Source organism: Nanorana parkeri, unplaced genomic scaffold (genome assembly GCF_000935625.1).
Source record: "Nanorana parkeri isolate BGI_ZX_2015 unplaced genomic scaffold, ASM93562v1 scaffold659, whole genome shotgun sequence".
Taxonomy (NCBI): Eukaryota; Metazoa; Chordata; class Amphibia; order Anura; family Dicroglossidae; genus Nanorana; species Nanorana parkeri.
Genome location: NW_017306927.1, coordinates 4,592 through 31,678, shown reverse-complemented (window position 1 = coordinate 31,678; position 27,087 = coordinate 4,592). Strand labels below are relative to the sequence as shown.

The window sequence follows — 27,087 nt, the reverse complement described above, 5'->3', positions numbered from 1 at the left end:
ACCTCCTTCTGTCCACTGGGTCTGGGTGAGTGTGTCCAGTGGAAGCCACCACGGGAGAGGGCAGCAGGGGAGGTAGAGTCAGATTCCTGAAGCCAGGTTTCAGTAACTGCATGTTAAAGGAATTGGAGTTGAGAAGATCATGCACAGCGATTTAGTTTTTTACAGACAGAGCATGAGAAGGAAGGACTGGTTCTAGGAAGCGGGGGAATAGAAATCAGGGTGCGTGGATTGCAGCGGCTGCTGCTAGAGAAAATGTAGATGTAGTGCTGATTTGGAGGGTGAATATTAGAAAACAGAGGGCCTGGATTGGGAGAGATAGTCAGTGTGAGTAAAGTGAGATGAGATTGAGTTTTATATGAGCGAACATGCCCCAGTGTTCAGGAGGTAACCCTAGCATGTGGATTCAAAATGAGCAGGAGGTGATGTGTGCAGTAATAGGGAGAGGGTAGGAGAGAAGGGGAAATGTATAATCTGTTGGGTGGAGAGGTGGGGGTGTAAAAGAAAAATTGAGTTTATGCAGAGAAGCCACAATTGTGAGAAGCAATGGAAGGAAACACACATTAAGAAAGGAAAGTAGATATCAGATTTTAAAACAGATATGTGGATGGGGTAAACAGGATTACTTGGAGTCTGTCAGGAGCACTGCTGCTCTATAATTGTACCTTTTTTTAAGTGCTTTATCCATACACTTGTTAAAACATAGACACTTTGCATAACATGGACATTGCAAAGTGCCTATGCCCCCTGGCACATCCAAATTTATAGGACTATGGGGAGGGGGTGCATACTAATTAATCAATTAGAAAATTATAAAAGACACAGGGATCAAAAGCAAAGTTTTCACACTAAGAGAATATATAGACAGGCCATAAAGATAAAGTTGCCTTTCAACCAGTTGCCGTCCGCCCGTTGATAATGTCAGTCAAAGTACTGCAGTGCTGAATACTGAAAAATGGCCTGGATGGGAAGGGGGTGTTATACCGCGGACTTCAACTGGTTAAACAAACAACAGGAAAGTGAGTAAATGTCAATAAAGTGGGCATCAAACGTACAACAGGATAAAAAGTTGCAGTTATGTTGTTATAGACAGACAGCAGTTGATTCAATATGGAGCAGAGATTAGATGTGCATACCTTGCTTATCTTAATTTATATCACAGGAGGCTCAACCCCTTTTGTAATTGTATTGCGGTAGTGCTGGGTTCTCTAAACTGAGACATCAGGATACAGGTAGATCTGGGTTCTGCCTATCTAGAGGCAGAGCCAGCTGTACCCTCCCCCGTCCGTTCCGCCAGTCAGCGCTGAAGGATCGGACGGGGGGGGGATCCCTGCATAGAGCCGTGAGTGACAGTAACGGCTCTCTGCAGGGATAGATCGAGAAGTGAGCGAGTGCCGGTATGTGTTCGCTCACTTCCCAATCTACTGAGCCGACCTGTGACAGTTTCATTGTCACAGGTCGGCTCAGATTATGAGGCTGAGGGAAAATCACTTGCCTCATAATTCTCCTTTTAATGCCTCTTTTGCCTCCAGCCCATACAGATCTTGGATGCAGGGTCCCTGATATGTATGATGCCTGGCCAATACCGTCAGATTTGTTAATCCCGAGCTATGGGCACTTCTGAGTTCATTTAATACAGTACTCTGATTGCCACCTCTCTCCATTCTGAATCTCTCTACTGTCGTCCCAGGCTCACAAATAAGGCAGGTGAAGCCATAGATCACGATAGAGGGAGCAACTTGCTTGCCTGGCAGTAGGCTAAAAAAAAAGCCAAGTGGCGCGCTTGGCAAAAAAGCCCTGGGAAGAACCCTGTAATGTTAAAATGATACTAAACTCAGAAGTTAAATCTTAAAAATGCTTTAAAAAGAAAAATTGCCGCTGACACTGTCCTTTCATTAGTAGGGTGGTTACTTTTGTTCCCCCTGGTCCCTGTGTGTGTTGTAGTCACCACTCCATGATCTCCCTGATGGACTACAATCTCACTACAAATTAGTAAACTAAACATGAGTTTGTAGTCCATCATGGATTACTTGAAGTTTATGACTTATTTCTTCTAAATTAATTTGCAGATGGATTGTAGTCATCGTTAAGTGTGCAGCAATGTGGAGTTTAAGAAGGTGCATGAAGACTTTTGCATCAAGGTGAGTGTAATGCTGGTGTTTCAATACCCAGAGATATGACTTAAGCTTATATAGGCAGGGTCAATTGTCATCAAGAAACAAACAAAAAGTGTGTTAAGCGCACTACTGGTGGAGAAGATGTTAGTGGAAGAAATTGGTGTACTGTCTTCTTTAACAGGAGCCCTGAAAAACAATTGGAAAACAAAAGGAGCGCTACTACCTGAAAGAGATCACAGAAGTGTATTTGAAGCTGCTGCTGAGCCCAAGAGCCTAATGAACAGCCTCCCCGTAAGCTCTTTCCAATCATCTGTCAACCCGTCCATTTACTCCTCCCACCTGTCATTTTGAAAAAATCTCCCAGTCCCTCCAGTTCTTCTGCACAATTCGTACCCTGTTGGCTTGACGAAGAGGCATAGCGTAGCCTCCTTGCCTTTTTTACCATTACATGTGTATGGTCTCTTTGCACTAGGGCTGCAACAACTAATCGACATAATCGATTATAATCGATTATTGAAAAAGTTGTCAACTTTTTCAATCATCGATTAATCGGCTTCCAATTAGTTGGCCCTGTTCACAGCTCCACACACGCTGCGCGCCGCACCTCCTCCCCACCTCATGCTCGCTGCTGCCAGACCGGCCCGCATCCACGATCCACACGCTGCACCTTCTCACTGCCCGCCCACATCCACGATCGGCACAGGGACCCGGGGAGAAGTAAGGAGGAGCAGGTGTGGTGGGATGACAGCCGCCGATAGACAGGACCGATCTCAGAAGCAAGTTGCTGGAAGACTGCTCAGGTAAGCCTGCACTTTCCCCCACATGGTGCTCTATAATGTATTGCTGGGATTTGTATTCCTCTATAGCTGATGGTACATTGTGCTGTATATTATACCATCAGCTATAGAGGACTACAAATACCAGCAATACATCATACACTGTATGTATAATGTATTGCTGGGATTTGTTGTATTTCAATATAGCTGGTGGTTTTCTGCATTGCGCTGTATAGAGGACTACAAATCCCAGCAATAATACATTATACAGCGCAATGCGGAATACCACCAGCTATGGAGGACTACAAAACCCAGCAATAATACATTATACAGTGGTGCAATGCCGAATACCACTAGTTATAGAGGACTAGAAAACCCAGCAATAGTATACCAGGACTAGAATACCACCAGCTATAATGTACAATTGCTGGGTTTTGTAGTCCTCTATAGCCGGTGCCATTCTGCATTCATTGCTGTATAATGTTATACTTTTCATTTCACTATATTGTACACCACACTTTTTTTTTTTTTTTTACTTCCACCGCTCCAAGCTTGCTCCTGTGATGGACTGCAATCTCAATACAAACTAGTAGTCCCATCACTAGAGCCATTTAAAATGTTTTATTTTATCCGATTAACCGATTAATCGAACTCAATAATCGGCTAACTAATCGATTTTGAAAATAATCGTTAGCTGCAGCTCTACTTTGCACCCCCTTTGTACTTCCCTCCTCCCCGACTATATTTTATCAATAGCGGCACATCACTCCTGTGTGCCCGATGGCATGAGCTTCACTCGAGTAGCCGTCACGGCTCAGTCTGGCCAGCTGAGCTGTTTCCACCACAACATCACAGGATCGCTCAGCGCAAGTGACAGCCGCACATACAAATCAATTTTCATTCAGCAACCACTGACCCACTGAATATCATCTTCATTCATGGACCAAGTCTCCATACAACATTGAATAAAAGAAACACACTTTACAGAACAGGACCACAATCCCAATCTTCATCAGGATGGCAATTACTGTCACCATCCCAACAGTGAGTGATTCCTTTTCCACACCCATCACCATACGTTTCAAATATACTTCTATGATCTCTTTCAAGTAGTAGCGCTCCTTTTGTTTTCCAAGGGTCAATTGTCATGGACATCCTGGACATGCAAAGGACACAACTTAAATTACATGTTTTAAGATGAAAAATGAGAATACCGCCTGCTAACCCACCTCACAAATCAATATAATAAAAATAGGCCTTAAATACAGACACTGGCTGGGCACTGCACAGATGTCTGTTGCATCTTGCAGTGCGGCTGGCATCCCTTTGATTACCATGTGTGCACCTAAAGCTTCCATAGAGTATATTGACCTTTACTTGTTGACAGGCAAGATAATATACTTTGTGAACAATGCACCCATGTGCTCTAGTCAAGAAGAGGCCAGCTGTGTTGCAGGTTGCAAAAGAATCTTGATGGACAAGCCTTTATACTACACTGGTAGTACTACACTACACTGGTACATCGATGGTTGTCAAAAGGACACCTACTGCACTGTAGGTTGCTACTATGGCTGCATATGAAGTCTGTAATATTAAGAGTAGGGGCAGGGGAATTACACCTTTCCTTTACACTTTCCACAGACCTAAATTAAGTATCGCCTTTTTCTGGCCAGGAACTAGTCACGTGTTTTGTGGTGCAATCAGAAAACACCGCCTAACTATTCTTTAGGGGGACAATTGTTCAGACAGCTTTCAAAACCTTGTCTAATTAAATAAACAATAAAGGTGATCAGCGCCAGTAAGTGTAATGTGGAAATAAGAGCTACCAAGCACTAAGGATATAACTAAATATCTGGAAAATGTGAAAAACAATATTGTGCCGAGCTAATAATCATACAAATCTAATAAATTGAAACATATATAAATGAGTCACATATATGAGCCTTCAAACAAATGAGGCATAGAAAATATCTACACAAAGACAAAAAAGACAAAGACAAAAAACTTTTCAGCACCTGGTAAACAATATTTTCCGGGACTTTCTTGACCAATTTTTGATAGTGTATCTGGATGATATCCTTATTTTTTCTTCCTCTCTGATGCAGCATCGACAGCATGTAAGAGGGGTCCTGGCTAGACCGACTTTTTGGACTCTTTGCAAAAATTGAGAAATGTGAGCTAGAGAGACAGACCATTCGATTTCTGGGCTTTGTGATCTCGACTGCAGGTGTTGCTATGGACCCTCAAAAGGTGTCCGCAGTTCTGGAATGGCCATCCCCCAAGGACAAGAAAGGGGTGCAACGCTTTGTGGGCTTTGCCAATTTTTACAGAAAGTTTATCAAAAGAATTTCGGGCATTATAGCTCCCATCACGCAGCTGATCCAGAACACAGCCCCGTTTTCAATGGACGGATGCAGCTCAAATTGCCTTCACAGAACTGAAGGGGCTATTCACGTCTGCGCCCATCCTCAGACATCCAGAACCCGCATTGCCATTCGTCTTGGAGGTGGACGCATCGGAAACCGCAGCTGGTGCAGTGCTCTCTCAGAGGCAAGGTCCAAAGTCACTATGGCATCCTGTTGCCTTCTTTTCTCGCAAACGTAGCCTGGCGGAAAGGAATTATAATGTGGGTGATCGTGAGTTACTGGCTATCAAGCTTGCACTGGAGGAGTGGCGCTATCTATTGGAAGGGGCTGCACAACCAATCTTGATATTTACGGACCATAAAAACTTGGAATACCTGAGGTCAGCTAAACGTTTGAATTCCCAGCAGGCGAGATGGGCGTTGTTCTTTTCGAGATTCCTGTTCCACGTTACCTATCGCCCGGGTTCCAAAAACGTTAAACCCGACGCATTGTCTCGTGTATTTCCTGATTGCGAGCCGGCTACTGAACCAGATACGATCCTGCAGGCTGGCAATTTTCTGCTGCTCCAACCGGATCTCATCTCTCGGATTCGACAGGCGACTTCTACGGAGTCTGCCCCTTACAATATGGATGTATCTGAAGCTGATGGCCTGTTGTTGCATGAGGGGAGAATTTTTGTACCTCAGGGGCTTCCCACGGAGATATTAAAGGCTTGTCATGACGCTCCTTTGGTGGGGCATTTTGGCCTTCATAAAACTGTGGATTTTGGTCCAGCGTTATTTTTGGTGGCCCAACGTACGGACTGATTGCCGCAAGTATATCAATTCTTGCTTTGTGTGTCTATGGAATAAAGGGAGTCACTCCAAGGCCTGGGGATTACTGCAGTCATTACCTGTCCCTAATAGACCATGGAAGGACATCTCCATGGACTTTATTGTGGAACTTCCCCCCTCAGAACGCTACACGCGAGTGTTCGTGGTGGTGGATCGTTTCTCTAAAATGGCCCATTTCTCACCGATCCAGAGTTTTCCATCGGCAGTTGAAACTGCACGCATGTTTGGGATATTGTGAGACTTCATGGCCTCCCTGCCACCCGTGTGTCTGATAGAGGGGTGCAATTTACCTCTCGGTTTTGGAGGGCCTTATGTCAAGCACTGGGAATTCAATTATGCCTGTCTTCCGCTTATCACCCACAATCCAATGGACAGACTGAGAGGACGAACCAGACGTTGGAGCAATACCTGCGTTGTTTTCCCAGGAGGATAGGTCTTCGCTACTTTCCTTGGCGGAATTCGCTTATAATAATTTGGTTCACTCCTCATCCAAGCAATCTCCTTTTTTTTTCCAATTATGGATTTCACCCGGCCTTTCTTCCACTTACCTTGCCCGCTTCCGCATTGCCGGCAGTTCAGAATACACTGGAATTTCTCACTGTCAACAACCGCGTATTACAGGATGCTATTTTCAAGGCTGTGGGTGACGGCAAGAAATACTTTGATAAAGGCCGGAGGGGAGATCTGAACCTAAATCAAGGGGACCGTGTTTGGCTGTCTATGGCCAATCTGAAACTGGCCTGTCCTTCTAAAAAATTAGGTCCAAAGTTTATCGGTCCTTTTTCTGTGGAAAGTAAGATCAATTCTGTGGCCTACAAGCTGACCCTCCCGGCTACGTACAGAATCCATCCAGTGTTTCACGTCTCCCTCTTAAAGAAAGATGTTGCCAACTCGTTCCGTGATCGCTCCCCTGCGGTTCCGGAGCCTGTTATGGTGTATGGCGAACAGAAGTTTGAGGTGGAATCTATTGTGGATTGCAGGAAATGGAGAGAGGTGACTCAGTTCTTGATTAAATGGAAGGGGTATGGACCTGAGGATAATTCATGGGAGCCGAAGTCCGCTGTTCATGCTAAGAGACTGATGCATACCTTTTATCCGGAATCATCCTGACAAGAGATCCCTGATAGGCATCCGGAGGCTGCCCATTGGGAAGGGGCAATGTCAGGAAGCCAGCGTCCGCGTCACACGCGCCGACGTGTTGTTTGAGTTTTTGGCGCCCTCGGGGCTATATAAGGCTGTGACTAACAAACCTTCTTTGCTGTCATATCGTCAGCTTCCCTGTGTTCCTGTATCCTGTTCCTGAAGTGTTCCTGTTATCTTGACCTGGCTTGGCTTTGACCTTTCTGCTTCTCTCCAGTGATTGACCCTCGGCTTGTTCCAGACCATCCTCCTGCCTCATCCTCTGTACCACGTTGCTTGCACGTTGATGACCTCGGCCTGTCCTGACTACCCTGCTATCCTTGTCTGCTGCTCCTGCTCATCGGATTCAGCTACTACTGGCACTCCTGCCCCTCTGTGCCCTGGCGCTCTTGTGCCCATTCAGGTGCCCCATGACCAGAGAAGTGAGAGAGGCCGCCCTCGACATTTCAGACTCCCTTAATGTACGTGACAGGTATCTTACATTTTTTTTACATTTAGTGTGTTTTAAAAATAGTGTGTTTTACTATATTCTCAATTATCAATGATTGGGAAGTGATCTACATCACCTACCTCCTGTTCATTCATGATTGTGGTTATAGTAAACAAACTCTGTCCTCAAGTTACGAATGAACAGGAACACTCAATATAGAGGCTTCCTGTTCATTTATAACAGGGGCTGCAGAAAGAGATTTAGGACTCTGTGTCCTCTATCTCTTTTCCTATTTTAAAAGGGAAATATCTGTGGTCTATTCAGACCCCTAATATTTCCCCGTAGCCCCTTTAAAATAAAGTGAAAAAATAAAAATATTTAAAAAAATAAAATACAAAAAAATTAGAAAATTTATGAAAAATAAATAATATATTCAACATTTTTAAAAAAGGTTTAGGCCTGACATTTTTTTTTAATTTCGGTTTCGTTTCGCTATTGACATTTTCATTTCGGTGCACCTCTATCATAGACCTCACTAGGTGTGAGAACTTTTTTTAAAACCCTTCACATTTAATTCTTCGTCTTGTAACCCATCGAAACCCATCAAAAATATTTTTTATCTGTTTTTACTATTAATATTTTTGTTTTAGAAATCCTCTTCTAACACAGGCTGTACCAATAATACAGTATCGTAGAGCATTATGGGTTTTCCAAATAAAGAGCACAGCAGTAGCTGCTTAATTTTAGAAAGTCTCTCACTAATTGAATCTCCATATGCCCTCATCTGAACAAAGCAGGCAGCAAGTGTGTGGTGTGGGGGTAAATCGCTCCCATGACTCATTTGGTTGTATGTATAATTTAGAGCTTGCATAACTGAGCTCTGTAAATAACAGAGTACAGTAGGTAACAGCCTGGAAGGTAATGTGCAATGCAGCATAAAACTCCGCTTGCCGGCTGGAAATAAAAATGAAAAGTTTCAATATATAATATTTACCTTACTAAAAGCATAATGTTATAGTCTACTCTTGACGATAATAAAGAAAGTATATTGAAATGTTTATAACCAAGAATGCATTGATTATTTCAGACTTTTTCTTCAAAGATTAAAGCACAAAGACGGGGGTGCCTTTCCTAGTGCAGATAAGTTTTATTCAAATACAGGTAAACAATAAAAAGGGGTATTCACAAGAGTAAATAACCAAAAATCATGGGACTGTAAGTCAGAATAAGACAAGTGGAAATCAGCAAAGCAGTTCCTATGTGCCAGTGAAGATATCTGCGTTGCCGTGTTTCCGATGTTCTGACGAAACGCGTCAACGCAGATCTCTATACCGGCACATAGGAACTGCTTTGCTGATTTCCACTTGCCTCATTCTGGCTTACAGTCCCATGATGTTTATCCATTTACTCTTGCGAGTACCCCTTTTTATTGTTTACCTTTTTTTATATTGTTTATTTGAATAAAACGCATCTGCACTAGGAAAGGCGCCCCCCTCTTTGTGCTTTTTTTTCTAGATACCACAGCCCCCCTGGCTGAAGTGGGGCAGCATCCTGCAGTGTGCACATCATTATACCCTTCTGAGGAGTGATTGTCCTCTGCGCTTTTTGTCTATACTCGTTTGATACACTACAGATTGTTTGAGTGTAATATATGCCTAGAAACAGGGGGAAATATAGGTTTCTGGTACTAATCCCTTTTAATGTTTTATGGTAGGATGAAGGGCTGGGATTAAGGAAATGATGATTCAGTGGAAGGTTAAGGAAATATCTCTTTCAGGGCTTAAGGACATAGATAAGCATTTGAATGTGTAAATTCTCCCAGTGATAGATTAAACCTTTTTTGAGCTTAAGCTGGTCGGGGAATTGGAGTGATTTAACCCATTTCTTCCAGATAGACTTTGGAAAACTTTTTGTTACTATGATTATCTATGTCTCGAGCAGCAGTACAGTTAATGCGATCTTCAGAAGCTAATAAGAGCTGCTGAAGTATGTCAGGTCTGATTGACTTCCTTGAAAAAATATAAGGTCATATTACAGGAGACATAGTGCCACACAGAAATTAAACTGAACAAGGAATTTGGCAGATTGAAAAAATTATCTATGCTTGACTGCATTATATATTCTGTGCTTCTCTGATCAGAGTATATGCGATTTGTTAAAGGGGAACTGTAATATTTGTTGCGTATGTAAAAACATGTGAAAAAGAACAGCTTTATGTAAATCCATTTATGTGCAATAATGTATACTTTTGTCTCTAATTGCCTGCACATATGATCATTGCTTTCTTAGCCCCAAAACATGAGGTGCACTGTTATGTAAATTGCAACCAGAGCTTGGATGGATGGATTGTGCCCTCCTGCCTTCTCCTATCCCCAAACCCTTCCTACTGGATGTAGTGATATCCCCCAGCATTGGTGTCAATGGGTGCAGCAATGAACCCTCATCTTTTGTGTCTGTGAATGCAACAATAAACCCCAAGCATTGTTGTCAATGTCGTGCAGCAATGAACCCTCATCCCTGGTGTCTGTGGATGCAAAAATAAACCCCGAGCATTGGTGTCAATAGCTGCAGCAATAAACCCCAGTATTGACGTCAATAGGTGCATCAACATACCCCAGTATGGGTGTCAATAGGTGCAGCAATAACCACCCAGCATTGGTGTCAATAGGTGCAGAAATAAACCCCAGCATTGGTGTCAGTGGATTCCACAGTAAACCCTAACCACTGGTGCCAGTGGGTGCAGCAATAAACACCCAGCATTGGTGTCAGTGGATTCTGAAAAACAATCCCTTATTATTTGTGTAATTGGGTACACTGTCAGATGCCAGTCTCCAAAGATCTTCTGCATGAGTAGAAACCACATCACGAGTCTTTCCTTTAGGTCCTGACCATACTGGAAAATTTTGATGAATCTTGCAGGGTTTTAAATACTGGTAAAGCATGGGGCATTGTTCTTACTAGCAATATGAAAATCTTTTGCAAGCAAGACCTCCCGCTGCAGTCTAAAGTAACACTCAAACAATCTTAGCTTTTTCAAGGTCTTATGAGTTTTTAATGTGACAAAGTAGAAAATAATATAAACCTTATTTCATAGAACTTGAAAAATTAATTGGAACAACTGGAAATTCTCATGAGTTACACTAGTAGATACTTGGGCTTTTCAAATTCTTCTGAATTGAGCTGTAGGTTTATAAATCATCCCCAATGAGTACCCACTTTAGTAACAATCATCTCTGTGAGATTTGAGCATCAGCCAGGAATGCTATTTTGGTTTATCAATAAGTTATAACTGCCTAAAGTTATTAATCTTACTCTTAACTCGAGGAGGTTAGCAGTTATAACTGACAATTATATAAACTATTCATTTGAAATCAATCCATCTAATAGTCTCTGATTGTGTTACATTCTGATTGACATGTATGTAGCAAATTGATGCTAATGGTTTTTGTTGTTAATTATTAAAACATATATTTTAGTAAATCATTAATATTAATACCATAGGCTTTTTCATGTAGTAAACATTAATAATTTAAATAAAACAATAAACATAGTCAGCAGGTTAACAAACGTTTCTATGCAAACGCTTGGCTATTTTGTTAATAAATTCTAGCCATGTACTTTACAACTGCTAATTATACACATTATCTATACAATGGCAATTCTATGTTATTCTGTTGGCTACACATATCTTTCTAAGGGCAAAACATTCTGCAGAAGCAATTCGAAGTGATGGCACACTAATTATTTTAACAGAGTAGAATGTGTTATGTTACTGTATGCATTTTCACTAACCTGTTTTTAATACCTTTGCAGAAATTAATACATTTATTTCTAGCATCCAATATTTGGTAGTTATGTTGCTTAGTACAGGTCTACCACAAGTAAATTGCTTTATTGTTGTAAGGAGAAGTTATCAACATTTGACTTAAAGATAGCAGTGTATGTCCTGCAGTTATTAGTCAGTTGTCAGTAGATGTATTTGCACTTTTGGTGCTACTTTGCCTGTACCTTTGCAGCTGCAACTCGGATACCATTGTGTAAGTGAAGATTGCCATACACTGTTTCGCCACTGCACTCGAAAACAATCATTGATTTGACCCCATTAACTATTAGAAAATTGAGCAAACGTTCCGAAAATCCATGTTTTTAAGATTTTACTGGCGAGCTTAAATATTAAGCATCTGGACCATCAGTTTTTCAACTTGCTTAGTGTACATTTAGCATCTTTCTTTTTTGTTCATTGCCTTGGTTTAATGTGCGGCCATGTGGCCCAGATACGATGTGAATTATCTCTGTATCCCACCACTTTGTTTACAAATAAAGAATTGAATAGCATCTTTCTTTCAGTCCTCTGCTGTAGCAGACAAGAAATTGTATTAATTTTTGTTAACATCAACCAGTGAACGGAGGTTGGACGGAGGTACTTCTTCCTCCGCTGGATGCTGAGAAGACTCTTCGGTCGCTTCGAGCCACTGGTGTAGCCAATCCTCTCCGCTGGTGCTCTGGGCTTTCTCCAAGACTCTCCGGATCAGCATCTTCATGTCTAAACCCCAAGCACAGCCAGCCAAGTATTATAGCTCTATGTATTATAGCCAAATCTTGCTTGTGCTGTGGTCAGCCAACTGGACACTGATCCAAGAGAAATTCTGCTTCTGGAGAAGCTTCCAGAAGAGGATTTCCCGCCCCAAATTCCTCACGAGGCTGCAGAGTCTTCTTAAAGGGACAGCGACCCTGTAAGTTGAAATTAACAAACAGACAAAAAAAAACATACCATAATAGTACTGTGGGGTCTCCGCACTCCCATGGAAGCGGCCCCTCATACAACTTGCCCTCTTGACCATTAGAGCAGTACAGAATGGATGTCACTTTTTTGACATCCGTGTCCATTCAGTTTTTTCTTCCTTCACAAGACCTAACTGGACCCATGGGCAGTTGGACGCATGTCCGTTTACATCTGGCTGCCCATAGAGTTACATTGGGTTTCTGTATAGATCCACCTGACAAGGCTGATCTGATTGGAATGCCATGTGAAAGAGGCCGCAAGGTGTATGGCCAGTTTTAGTCCTGGCACATACTAAATTCTATTGGGCAAAATTTTGTATAAGAATAGACTTCAGGTTGTTATACTAGCAGTATTTTATGAATACATTGAATGATTATATAACTAAATTTTTAATAATTAGCCTGCAGTTCTGCTTTGTTACACACAAAATACAAACACACATCACACTGTGCTGTCAAAGTTTTATGGCTTAGGTAAGCCAGATACATGCTGTTTTGTATGTTCACTTTTGTTTTGTATCTGAAAAGGTTGTTTTGGAGCGAAGCAATAAAAATGTTATTATTGAACAAATATAATAACTAATTTTATCTTGTGTTTTACAGGTCTCTGAAAAAGTGGAGACATCATGATTCGAGAGATACTATATTTGCCCTGTCCTCTGGCCATGGAAAATGTGGTGTGGCAGTGATTCGAACCAGTGGCCCTGCCAGTCAGGAGGCACTGCATCTTTTAACTAAATTGCAGATATTACCTATTCCGCGGCAAGTCACACTTGCATCGATTATGTGTCCAAACTCTGGGGAGCTATTAGACAGGGGACTGGTGGTGTGGTTTTCAGGTGAGCAAATGCCTGTGCTGTCATTTTACAGACATGACTACTGCAGCTAATATAGGTATAGGGGCTTAATTGTAATTTGAAGGAAAAGGGTTACTCCAAGTGAATTATTTTTGGAAAATAAGGAATGGCACTTAGACTGGTACTCCCCCCTGCAACACTTATAGAATCACATAATGTGAAGATTTAGAAGACTGCATTATTCTTGCACCTAATATGTTATCTGACTTTTTTATTATACTGCTGTTATTTTAACCTATTCTTTTATTAGGTCCACGCAGCTTCACAGGAGAAGATTGCTGTGAATACCATGTACATGGTGGACCAGCTGTGGTCGGTGGCATACTACAAGCTCTGGGTAGGATTTTTATGGAAATACACATTTACTTTCAGTGGTTGTGATAATTTATTTGCTGCTTATTTTCCAGTAATTGTTCATATTATGCTCAAGTTTGCATGGTCTATTACCTTTTTCAAGGTAAAGTATGAATTTATAAGACAAAATGACTAACAAATACAAAAAAATACTAACAAATGCAGCCAGATACATGTACCCAGTAAAAATGCTTAATAACTAAAATCTCATGTATTTAGCTTGCATAGTGTAGACCTGTGAACAAGGTCAGCACTGACGTCATATCAATCTGTGCTTTACGAGTACGCTCTGACCCTACTGGTCTATATCAACCATTCCAAATAATTAAGACCGGAGAATTTGAATGCCTTTGTTTCAGACTAACTTAAGCAGAAGGGTTTTTGTTGGCTTCATACAAAGAGAATGGCTATAGCTTAAAGTGTATTTCCACTTTTAAAGTCAAAATGAAGAAACCCCCCCCCAATATGTTTGTGTTCAATATTCACACATGATATCTAAAAATAATTGTTTTACATTTGTTTTGTGTAGCAGGCCTTTGCAAGTTTTTCAATTTCAGTAACAGGAAGCTCTGACTGTACCAAAGACTAGGGACAGACTGAGCTCCCTCTCATTAACATTCAATGCGCCTAGATCTTTAAACATTTTTCAGGGCAGGTGGTGTTCAAATTTTGTTTTACAACTGATAATGAGATTTGTCACCACAGTACAGACAGGGTTAATTGTGGTACCATTAATCTCCCCACCCCTTTGCATTCCATGGGGAAATTGAGTTCAAAGAACAACTTTTGTTTCTGAATTCGCTCTACTTTAAATCTTGAGGATCAGCCTGCAGCTGCTACAAGTGCTGTCCCCAATCTAGGCTACTTTAGGACCCCAAGACTGCCAGACCTTTGCTGTGCACCCGCTGTTTGCAGTCATCCCTTGAGGAGACTGGGAGAACCCTGAAAACCTGTTCACTACTTTAAAACAGCTGGCAGCCCTGTACCTATTTCAGGAGGATGTTGTTAAAAAGTGAACTGCCCCTGCTGTGTATCTGGCAGTATCCCCTTTTAATAAAGCCTTGGTGATCCCTGTGAAGGATATTCCTGGGTTTAAGGACCCCCTCACAATCGGAGGCCCTTTTCTAAAACTATTTTGTCTGTCAGGCCCTACTTTGCAACCTGTCTTGAACATGACACTAGTCTACCAAACTATAGTTGACTGGGCTAAGGCCAGAAGAAGGAATCTGGTTATTGTTCAAGCTGATCTTGCTTATAGAGCGCTTGGAGCTCATGCCTGCAGTCTTAGGGTTCATTCACACTATATGTGGATGTGCGTTTTGGAATTCCTGCGGCAGGAACCTACGAATTCAACCTACAATTCAGGAATCCCATATACCATTATATTCCACAGGAATTTGTAGGTTTCTGCCGCAGGAAACCCAAAACACAATTCCACACTATAGTGTGAATTTAGCCTTAAACTACTGCATGGATAGGTTGTTAGAGGTCTCCTGTCTCATATCCCATATCAGTCTCCTAATTGTGAACATGAGGAGGACTCTTTGGTTAAAATGTTGGACTGCAGAACTGCATGCAAAAAGTGCTTGCTTTGCATGCTCTTTGAGGGGTGGATGTTCAGGCTTCATGCCAGTTTTGGGCATAAGCACCTTCAGGCAGCTCTTTGAACTGCAGGCAGCCTCTAATTATGTTTTTCTGCGGGCCCATTGTCGATTTTGCTCCTGCCTACCCCTCAGTTGTACTTTGTATGGATGTCCTAATAATCTCTAAATTCCTGTAAATTTCTAATCTCTAAATTCCTGTGTCCTTCAATAGATGAGAAAGATGGGATTTTTGTACCAGGAAATCATTGTCTTAGAGTTTATTGAGGGACACAGGTCCCACTGCTCTTTGTCTATGATCATGCTCTAGGTCAGGGGTGCCTACAAGGTCGATCGATATCTACCAGTCGATCACGTAGTGATCACTGGTAGATCGCGATGTCTCTCCTCCCCCAGTGGGGCTTCTCTGGATCCCCGCTGCTCTCCCCATCTGAATGCAGCGGGGATCAGAGAAGAAGTGAAGGAACCTGCAGCCGGCGGGGGAGGGCATACTGCTTGATAGTAAATAGTTTCTGAATGAATGGGAAGCCTCTGTGCTTTCCATTCATTTAGAATAGCGGCTGCAGAAAAAGAGATTGAGGACTGTTTTAGACCCCTGATATTTCCCCAAAGCCCCATCCCCAAAGTTAAAAAAAAATTAAAAATAACACAAATTAAAATTCATTAAAAAGAAATAATGAAAATAAACTAAAAATAGTTAAAAAAAAATGAAAAAAATTTTTTTTTTTTCTTGACTCAGGTGCAAAAGGAGCTGGCTACGGCTATGCTCCCGTGGTGCTCATGTGGCTGCCAGCTGAATGTGTCAGACGCTGCAGATGGAAAAGGGGCAGGACACCTCTCCCCATGTGCAATGTCGGCCACACGAGCACCACGGGAGGACAGGACGCCGGGACCTCTAGGGCGCACTGGAATGTAAGTCGGCCGACTCCCTGCGTTCAGGTGCGGGAGGGGATGTGGGGCTTTATTGAAGTCAATGGCATCGCCCACAGTGCGATCACCCGCACCGGAACGCAGGCACATTTGTGCCTGCATTCCGGTCCAGTGCGATCTGCAAAAATAGTGCTCGCAGAATTTTTGCAGATCGCACTAGACTGGATCACAGGCCCTAATGCAGGCGATCGCACTGTGGGCGAGGGGCCTACCTGTGTAGCCTGGCTGCGGTGCCATTTACTTCAATGCACTGCCACGCCCCCCTCCCGCCCCTAAATGCAGGTGTTTTTTTCGTTGGTAGATCTCATTGAGCTCGTCATTTGAAAAGTAGATCTCCAGACGAAAATTTGTGGGCGCCCCTGCTCTAGGTACTACTTTCCCACAAAATTGAGGCATTAAGCTTACCTGATTTAAACCGGCTCACAGACTGTTGATGCAGTCAGACATTTTTTGCTGATCTCTAAACAGTTTAAATCTGCTTTAAAGGAGAATTATGAGGTGAGTGATTTCCACTCAGCCTCATAATCTGAGCCGACCTGTGACAATGAAACTGTCACAGGTCGGCTCAGTAGATCGGGAAGTGACCGAACACATAGCGGCGCTCGCTCACTTCTCGATCTATCCCTGCAGAGAGCCGTGACTGTCACTCACAGCTCCCTGCAGGGATTCCCCCCCTCCCCTATCCGATCTTCCAGCGCTGGCTGGCGGAACAGACGGGGGAGGGGGCGGGTACAGCTGGCTCTGCCTCTAGATAGGCAGAGCCAGCTGTCACTCACGCAGCTGGGTGGATCCAGACATAATTGTCGGGATCCGTTCCGGCTGTGGCGTCTCAGTATACTGCAAGCTGTAGCTCGCTGTATACTGAGCTTTAGTTAACGGGAGGACGCTAGTTTGTGTCCTCCTGTTACTTCTAGGAGAACTATGGGGAAAAGCCCTAACCCCATAGTTCTCCTTTTAAGTGCAGTAACTCACAGTAGCCAGTCAGAATTTACCTAGTGAAGTCAGACCAGTACATGACAGATTCTGATCAGTTGCACTTTTGCACTTCAGAATTAACAATAAGAACTTTTTGTTCAGTGAAGCTGAAAGTGTATTAAGAATGTTACTATTCTATCAGGTTGGTTTCCATTTGAAAATTATACCCTTGCATGTTTTAGTGTATTCATTGCAAATGTACAAACTGGGTAAATTTAATTTGCATTGCAGAAATAGAAAAAGCTAGCAAAATCTAATTTATTCTGAACTGCAACATTGCCTAGACATGGCAACAAGATAATACCTGTGGTTCCCTTGATGAAGATTGTATATTGCTACCAATGAACTGGCCCCGCTACATCTACGTTTTTATGGAGTTATGAAAGCAGCAAGTACATTGATGTAGGCAAAGTATTCAAAATCAAACTGTAACTTTTTTTTCCTCCCAAGGACATCTAAAAACACTTCGTCCTGCAGAGCCAGGCGAATTTACAAAGAGGGCTTTTCAAAATGGAAAGCTGGATCTAACTGAAGTAGAAGGTCTGGGGGATCTTATCCATGCAGAGACTGAAATTCAAAGGCGGCAAGCTTTACGGCAGATGTCTGGAGAGCTTGGACAACTATATCAGAGATGGAGTCATCGATTAATCCGGGTTAGAAATGTACTTGTTCCTGTGTCGTCTTTGATTTTATTGCATTCTCTGCTTAAAAGGAAACTACTATGTATATTGAAAGAATACACATTTTGTTTTATTATGATGACATTTATTTGAACGTCATTTTGACATAGCTTTCACATTGCTTTTTTGTAATGTTCCATGATGTGATTTATATCTGTTAAGAGTTATAATTGTTCCTTTTAGTGGTCATTTGTATATCATCTTTATATCAGGTATTAATAACTGTCAAGATAAGCTCAGTTTGTTTCTGCATAGACATAGACAGGTAGATATGATTTCAGCAATGAAGAGTGGGAAAATATCTGCCCATCCTTGAACGGGTCAGATGACTTCTGGTACCCAGCACGATCCACAATCAATGGTCACAGTGGTGTACATGCAGTATTTTGATCTATTCCTCCTTACTATTTGTGCTAGGGGTGTACCACTGTTACTGTTAAACAAGGATAACAATGGTCCTGAATCTCAATGCTCATTCTCCCTGCTGATTTCAGTGCTGTAGATCTGACTCAATAGTGGGTGTCCAACCGCTGTAGAAAGACTGCTACGCTCTTTGTGCTCTTTCCCTAGTCAAAGAAAATACAGAAACACTTATTTACTCATTTTGAGCCACCCTGATTTAATTTGCATAATTTTCTTATACATTACGTTCCCATAATTTTCTTATGTTATGAGAAACCATCATAGGCTTAAATACCAAAGTGTTAAATGCAGCACTGTTCTTGCCCATAGCATGGAATCAGATTCCACCTTGCATTTGGTTATTGTTGCATGGACAAGTTAATCCTACTGGTTGCTAACTCTATTGATCATGAGGCTATAACAATTTGTACATTTGTACTTTATAAAAGCTTTTTATACACAGACCTCTATCTTGCCATGCTGAACTTGGTTTAATATTTTTTGTGTCTTTTCCTTTCTTAATCAGGCATTGGCTCATGTTGAAGCCTTTATAGATTTTAGTGAGGATGACAACATTGAAGAAGGTGTTCTGCCTGCAGGTATCCACAAGAATTCTGTCTATGTTATTGTAATATATTGTGTACAAAGGGTATGGCACATATGTTAGTGTTATCATATTTAGCATCAAGGAAGTGGGCTAAGTACAGTACTATATGAGTCAAATAATACACAACATTATGAACATGTATAATTTATTTTAACCAGACAAACCACTGTTGTACCAGTCTGCCAAGTCGGATCAGCTTTTACATGCAGGGGTCAGCTAACCCCCCATTTTTTAATCTGATTTTCCACTAGATATGCATCTAAAATACAGTAATATACAGTATATTAACATATACAAATGTAAACATGTGGGTCCTATGATAAAAAAAATTTGAATTTTCTTGCTATCAACACTTGAAAAGTTTTCAGATGATGACCTATACAGTCCAGTAGCACACCTGGACAGTACTGTAATCTCCTAACAATTTTTTTCATGCAGTATAATTTTAATCTGTAGTTCGTTGCTTATAAAACGTAGTCATCTTTTCCATAGCACACTTATGTTTGACTGCTTTCTATTGCTTAAGTGCAACTCCTAGACCTTGCATATTTTTGTTCAATATTTTACCTTTAAACTGTGGGTTGTCTTTAAATTAAATATGCCGTTTAACATTTACTTGTATATTGTTCATTCATAAAGTGCCACCATGTTATGTAATGCTGTTGGTCAAGCTATAAAGTGGTGCAAATAACAAAATGCAATTGCAGAAATAAGATGAGTAGTAAGGTCTGTTTGAGAAAGTCTTTAATGTAACTCATCTGAATTGTCAGTTGATGAAGAAGTGGAAAAACTTCAGAAAGAGCTGGAGGATCATCTCAAGGACAACCGCCGAGGAGAGAGACTGAGAGATGGAGTGCAGGTGGTTCTAGCAGGAGCAACCAATGCGGGGAAGAGTAGTCTGCTTAATGTAATAAGTGAGTACCCTGGTCAGTTTTTTTGGCTGGAGGGGGGGGATAAAATATTTAATATAAAAACAAAACTGTGTTCTTTAAATGCTGTGAAACTTTGACAGACAATTGTTCAGCACTTCCTTCCTACCTCCTGCACATCCCTATTGGACAGTGAGGCAACCCATCATAGCAATGACCCAACAGCAATGGGAAAGGGTGACAAAAAAAAGAGTAGAGCATGTTCATTTTGCAAAGCGAATTTTCACATTGCAAGGGAACTTTCCCTTACCTTAGTGAAAATTCACTTTGCAAATTACAAAATGGGTTTTTCCTTTCACAATTGAATGATAGAAATAAGCACAGCTTCAGCTTATTTACTAAGGTAAGAAAAAAATTTCTTTTAACCACTTGCTGTCCGGAGCAGTTTCTAACATATGCACACACATGATAACATCTGAATTTTTGGCTAGAAAACGGCTTCCTTCTTTATTACCCATATATGTATTTTCTTAAAGACTCCTCCTGAAACTATGGACATTAATCACTAATTTATTATTAACCAGTACTTTATTTAAACAATGATATCTGTTCTTGTACAGCATGTAACTTTTGGTTAAAATACTAATCTCACTTTGACAAAGCAGCAGAAGCACAGCTTGTTTGTAAACTTGTCTATTGCTGATGCAGCTCAGAGCTCCAAGGATAATGAGCTTAATTGGACTAGTCTCCATTGGTATGCATATTTCTCTGTTCATTTGAGATATGTTGACCTAGCTATATCAGTAATTGCCACGGTCAGTCCAGGCATGTATAATGCAGTGATTTCTTGCTGATTTTAGTGACACAATTTATAATGCACACAGGCACCTAAAAGCAGAAAGACTTTAATAGTTCTGGTCCTGGCCAAACAATTGTTATTAAGGAGAGGTTGTAGCATGCTAAAGCCGGGTATACACGCTTCTTGATGAACTGGCTGAAATGTGCTGCGTATGTGCCGTTGTTGGCACCCTTCCGCCTAGCATCCCTTGATCAGCTGATCGAAGGAGCTTTTTGGAAATTTCTCGGCAGAATGGAGCTAGTAGCCAACTCTGTTTGGGTATTTTGACAGTGGCTGGTGGCCATTTCTTTTTCTACAGGTCTGGTGTGTTTATTTACATTTGAATTTGAATGTAACCCTTTAGGGAATGAGTAGCCCTTCCCTCATTCACATGGGGCGGGGGGGAATCTGGGTGCCCCCTATATGAAAGGGGGTACCCCTATGCAAATAAGACCCCCTGTCCACAGACCCTCACAACCACAGGGTCAGAGAAGAGTGTGGAGAAGAGGGGCAAAGCACCCTCCCAATGCAGAGGGCATGTGGCTTTGTATGGTGCAGGGATGGGGGGACTCGCTCGTTTGGTGGGGTTCCCTTTTAAAATTCCTACCAGACCTAAACTGCTTCAGCAGACTGTTCTCACTGCTTCACTGCAAATGCTTCGGCTGCTGTACGGGCTAGTGTGAATAGCGCATACATCAGACCTCCGGCGGCTGAAGTGAGGCGAAGGATTAGCCGAACCTATGGCTATATCCTTCGGTTCCTGTGTGAATAACCCCGATGGTGTCAGTTATTTGCTTTTATTGAATAGATATAACTACCCCAATCCCCCCCCCCTTTTGCTGTTCAATGTACTGTGATCTATGCCGCCTGACGTTCAGGCGTATTGTTACTCCACTGTGCAATTGTTGCTAGACTGGTTCTGTATACACTGCACTTTGAAAACCTAATAAAACAAACTGAAGACGAATAGATATAACTAAACCCTTTCAATTGTATTGTTAGCAGACCAAAATGGAGCAAATAAGAGAAGTTTACATATACTCCAAAGTGTGTTTCCACTTTTGCAGTCAAATTTGAAAAAACCCCACTATATGTCTCACAGTATACCTAAAACATATTTCTTACCTTTTAACTGTTTCTTTGGAGGAGGCCTTTAGCCAGACTGCAGGCTATTCTGAACAGTTTGTGAGTCTGTTCCTAAGGCAAAAGGGGCTGGCTGCATTTCCTCTCAATAACATGCAATGTTTTTAGGTCTTTGTTAAGACAGTGTTCAAATCCAGTTTACAACTGATAATGAGATCTAATAGCCTGGTACAAACACGGTTAATTTTTGTAAACATGACTTCCCCACCCAGCTCAAGACCTCTCCTTGAAATTACAAAGAGTGGAAAAACTTCAGTTTTAGTGTTTCTAGAAAAAGAGCAAGTAGCAATTTTTAAATATTTGCCCGAAGTTATGCCATCTGACAAATATAAAATAGGCGCTATCCCAATGATTTCGTGATTTGGTGATAGGATTTATAGTTTAACGTATGGTTTGTGACAGTTCCAAATAAAGTAAAAAGAAAAGCTTTTTTTGTTTGAAATGAAACATGCTATGGGAATTGCAACAGGGAGGGTGGCAAACAAGTATAGCAATGTAGGCATAAAAGACAGTTCAATAGATATTCATGACCATAAAATATAGTTTACCCGTTTCTGTAGGGAGTGCATTGTTATTTTAACAAGGTGGGTGAAGTTATGGTTGTATAAAAAGTAGTTGGTGCAAAAAAACCAAGCTTGCCTTGCCATATGATGAAATGAAAATTTGGAAGGAAAATGGTGGAGTTGGACAGAAGGAGGACCTTGTCTGCCAAAAAGGGAATCTTATATAAGGTCTCTTGAATTGTCAGGCCTGTGTTCTGTCTAATCCTATGGGCTGATGATTCTATAGAATTTGTCAAAAGTGAAGAGGACGATGAGCATCCTTGTTTTTATTTGTCAGTACTATTTTTCAGTACTATTAATTTGACCGTATAAGTCCACAATACAGGCTAGCTAAGGACATCTATAAAATAGTATTATAGAAAAAAAAATACCAATAAACATTGGAGCACATATCTGGAAAACATCAAGGTTATGGGTTAAACATCAAGCAATTTATCTTCGAGAGGAACTTCACCCCTGTGGCTGTTTCCGTGTTGCCAACTTCAAATATCCCGCGCATGTGCTGATGTGACACAGGTCTCTGCCAGATCCCAAAGACCTGCACATGAGCGCACAGCTACTAATTTCTGGCATCTGGGACTTTGTAGAGACCTGCATGTGCAAAGACATTGCTGTTGTTCTTTGTCAGGTGTCAAGTACCTGGCAGAGAGCAGTGCCATGTCTGCCCATGTATAGAATCTTGTGGGGCACATGCGCCACTTAGTAAATCTGCTTGCTGGGATGTGTGACGTGGATATCCCAGGAGGCAACAGTGAGTCCCAACTTCCTTCTTACTTAGGTGAGAAAGAAAATAGTGTTGGGCTGCAGCACAGAAAAGGTAATAAACCTTTAAAAAAAAAAAGAGCAAACCTTCTCCAATGGTGGAAGAGGGAGGAACCAGGGGCAAAAAACTACAGGTGAAGGTCTGCTTTAACAACAGCACTTCACATTTTTTTAAATGCATATTTTTCTGCAAGACATTTATTTTTCAAAAACCACATGGCTTAACTGAAATTCTTGTACAGTACACAAGATGGCACTGTTAACTCAGAAACCTTGTTCATAGCTTTTTATTCTAATGCAAGCTGATTACAGTTAATTTAAAGTTATATAGTCATGAGAGAGATACAGGGGCTATTATTGTCATAGTTAACTTACATTTAGGCTGGGTTCACACCTAGGCGTATTGAATATGCGCGTGTAGCGCGGTTTTTTTTACTGCGATTCGCGGTAAAAAAGTTGCGCGACCCCGAAGGCTACTTGGCTGTATCCCAATGTAAAACGCCCTACAAAACGCCCTACAAAACGGGCCAAAGAAGTACATGTACCTGTTTGAGCGTAGGCCGTTTTGTAGGGCGTTTCATACGGGCGGAAATACGGAAAGGTGTGAACCAGACCCATAGAAAACAATGAGATTTTCATGTTTGTACGTTTTGTTGAGCGTTCATAGAGCGTTGAACGCGCGACAAAACGTAAAGGTGTGAACGGGGCCTAAGAATGAGCGATCTGTACAAAAACTCATTCATCCTGAGACAGAAAAACACCTTTGCCTCTAACAAGGCTAATCAATTTGTTACTGTATATTGACCATCAATTTGATCTTTGGAATATCTGTAATCAAAATAGTTAATACTACATGGCAAAACCATTTTTAGGGCCCATTTGATAATTATTCACAACTTTAAAATGCGCTGTTTGTAAAAAAAAAAAAAATCAATTCAATTAGAGTAAAAAAAACCAAATGAATATCATACTCTTGATATGCTTATAAGTCAAGGCAAATAAAGAGTCCTATTTAATCACTTCAACTCTCATACCTGTATGCCCCTTATGGATCAGAGCAATATTTAATTTGGGGATATACCAGTCAGGTGTATCATTGTTCTTTGGGGCAAAATCTTTCTATTAGTAATAGTGTTGTGTTAAAATGATTTTGTTTTCACTGTAGTCTCTGTATTCTGAAGCCAAAAAGACTACTGAACCTATAGATCTAAAGTTCACATTTTATGGTGGCATTTGGCCCATTTATAATAATGCTAACATTTCTGATACAATAGCAAATTTTGTATTTTTGTAATCTTCAAAAAATTTATTTTTTTAATGCAGTGCAACTAAATTGAGCAATGATTAAACAAAGTTAAAATATAAAAAATATGGCATATAAATGGTAAAAAAATATATTGTAATAATTAAATTGTTGCAATGTATTTTGACTAAAGCCTACAAACACAGTTCATACAGTAGCTTCTGCCAGCACTACTGACTCGGCCTAGGGCTCAGCTGTGGAAGCGACAGCTGGCAATTGCAATTTGGGCAGTGCAGCCTTAACAGGGGAGGGAGGCCTGGATGCATAAGGTATATAGGTAAGCATACCCCTATGCCTGGATCTTCAATTGGTTAGCTAACCGCACACACATGATTTTACATTACACACATAGTGTAGCTAGCCTATAACTGATAATTTCAACTTTTTTACCTTCACAAAAAGCTACTTCTTACTATGGAAAAAAAAGATCTGTGAAACAAGTCTGTGTCCAGATAACACAAAAGATGAACTTGCTGGTAAACATAAAACTTAACGTGTGTGGACCAAACATCAAATGCTCATTCCAACTGTGAAGCACGGCGTAGGGAGTGTAATGACTTGGGACTACTTTGCCACAGTCTTTGAATATATTATTTGGAATAGTCTACAGTAGAATGATGAGGCATCTGTGTGAGCTCTAAAACGCAAAAGAATTTGGATCATGCAACATGACAATGTTCCAAAGCACAAGAGAAAAATCAACGATCCAATGACACAAACAAAAAAACAAATGCATATTTAGAATGTCTGATCAATGGTCTTGACCTCAGTCTCTTTGAATTTCTGGTGTGAAATAAAGAAAAATAAATCCTAACATCATGTTTAGTTTGAATACAAATCAATCAGCAATTAGTTAGAACCTGACGTGCAATACTGTACATTATTTCTAGTCTCTGTTTCATATAGAATTGAAAGCAAATTGTAAAATATAGTCACTGTATAGTAAAAAATGAAGAAGCTAGATAACTCTCTATTGCACTTTTTAAAAATGATTAGCTTTGCAGAAACATTAGTAAAAATATTTCCAAACCAGAATTAATGTGTATGTTACCACAAAAATGAAGTTTAAATGTCTATGTTGAGGTTTTTCTCATAGGTCTTAGTAATTATAGTCTCTCTGTTTTTTTTATTTTGTTTGGTGCTGATAAATACCTGGCGATCCTGCCAGTCCCCTTGCTCCCTGTATCAGATTGACCACACCAAGAATGGAAGCAGATCCATGCTAGTGTGGTTACTTTGCATCCCTGGGATTGCCCCTAGGTGAAGCAGGACACTATGCCTATGCACTGCATTCCTGTATCTTGTGTAGTCTGTTTAGGTGACAAGCTCCCCTCCAGCCCTGCTCAGTTGATGTCCCTGGCATTGCCGCTGGGAGATACACAGCCCAGTGCCTGTATCTCTTGTAGTCAGTTTAGGTTCATGTCTCCCACTCAGTCCTGCTCTGATGATTGATTGCAGCTCTGACCAGGAACTTCATTCTCAAATCTGCATAGCACACAGATGGAGAAAGTACATCAGTGACATCACACACTACTTACCTACTATCTATTCACACCCCCAGCTATCTGAAAAGAGGAGAGAACAGAGCCTGTGTGGTCATGTGACTGCAGAATAAAATGTTGTTAAAAAGGTGCAAAACATTTATTTTAATAGAAAATGAAACGTGTTTATTTTTAAGAAATGTAATTGGTTGTGTTAAAATGTCTTTATGTACTTGTGTGTTCACAAACACTTTAACCCCTTTGAAATGCTACGAGTGGTATAGGCATGCTCAACAGCTAAAGAGAGCATGCGGTTGTAATTATTGCCATTGAAGGAGGTTCAGTGGTAAAGGTTTACATAATTTTAAGTGCAATCTTAGTTTATTATAATTTAAAATATATGTAACAAAGGTGTGTGTGTGTGTGTGTTGTAGGTTAAAGAATATGTATTATTTGTATTTAGGTTTGGGATAGAGAAGGGTTAAAACCCTGTCAATTTATTTTTGCTCTCTGTGTCCTGTGAAAAATGTACTTTACTTCCTGTCCAGGAGATGCAACAAGAAGTGAGCAGAAATCTCTACAAAGTAAGGGCAAGTCCCCCTTAGACAGTTGTCACTGGAACTTTTTTTTTTTTTTTAAGCCTGTGGAGCGTGCATCGAAACACCCAAAAGTGAACCATAAGGCCCCGTTCACATTGAGCGATATATTGCGGCAAATTAACCGTGCGATATCGCTCTCCAATGCTTCTCAATGGGGCAAAGGGTCCTGCTGTCGCGGGTCGTGTGTCGCTACAGCAGGGCCCTTTTTGGAGCGGATTTTGCTGCGATTGAAATGCTTTCAATGCAAGCATTTGCGCGATATCGCGCGGCAAATCTTGCGATATCGCGCAAAATGCAAATCGCGCGACAAAAGCGCAATTTGCATATCGCGGAGTGTGAATTGGGCCTAAAAGTGCATGTGAACACACACAAAAAAGTGCACAGAAGGGGTGCAATCTAAAGGCTCCGGAAGAGACAGGGCCCATCCCTGACCCTCCCGGGGCGCAAGGCTCCTGATGAGGCAAGGCACTGGTGTGCACCTGGCCGAAACCAGGCGGACCCATTCCTCGTGGCCAGCTGAAGCCAACCACCAAGTACAAAGGAGACCCCCGACTCAAGGGCCTAAGGGTCACACATCCTCCCCCTAGACTTCAGGGTAGGCCCGAAGAACCACACCCTCCATCTTGTGGAGTGAAAAACACAAAAAAAAGTGAAAGGCGCATATACAAGTGAGAAAAATTAT

At 41.3% G+C, this 27,087-nt stretch overlaps 1 protein-coding gene across 1 annotated transcript; it reads left to right on the top strand.

Annotated features, from left to right (window-relative positions):
- Positions 1–2,062: 2,062 nt before the first annotated feature.
- GTPBP3 (GTP binding protein 3 (mitochondrial)) lies at positions 2,063–19,773 on the top strand (the record flags this gene model as incomplete). Its single annotated transcript, XM_018563357.1, has 6 exons — positions 2,063–2,138; positions 13,045–13,280; positions 13,549–13,635; positions 17,609–17,811; positions 18,767–18,839; positions 19,618–19,773. Coding segments are annotated over exons 1-6 (796 nt in total), but the record flags the coding sequence as incomplete, so codon positions are not given.
- Between the last annotated feature and the right edge of the window lie 7,314 nt (positions 19,774–27,087).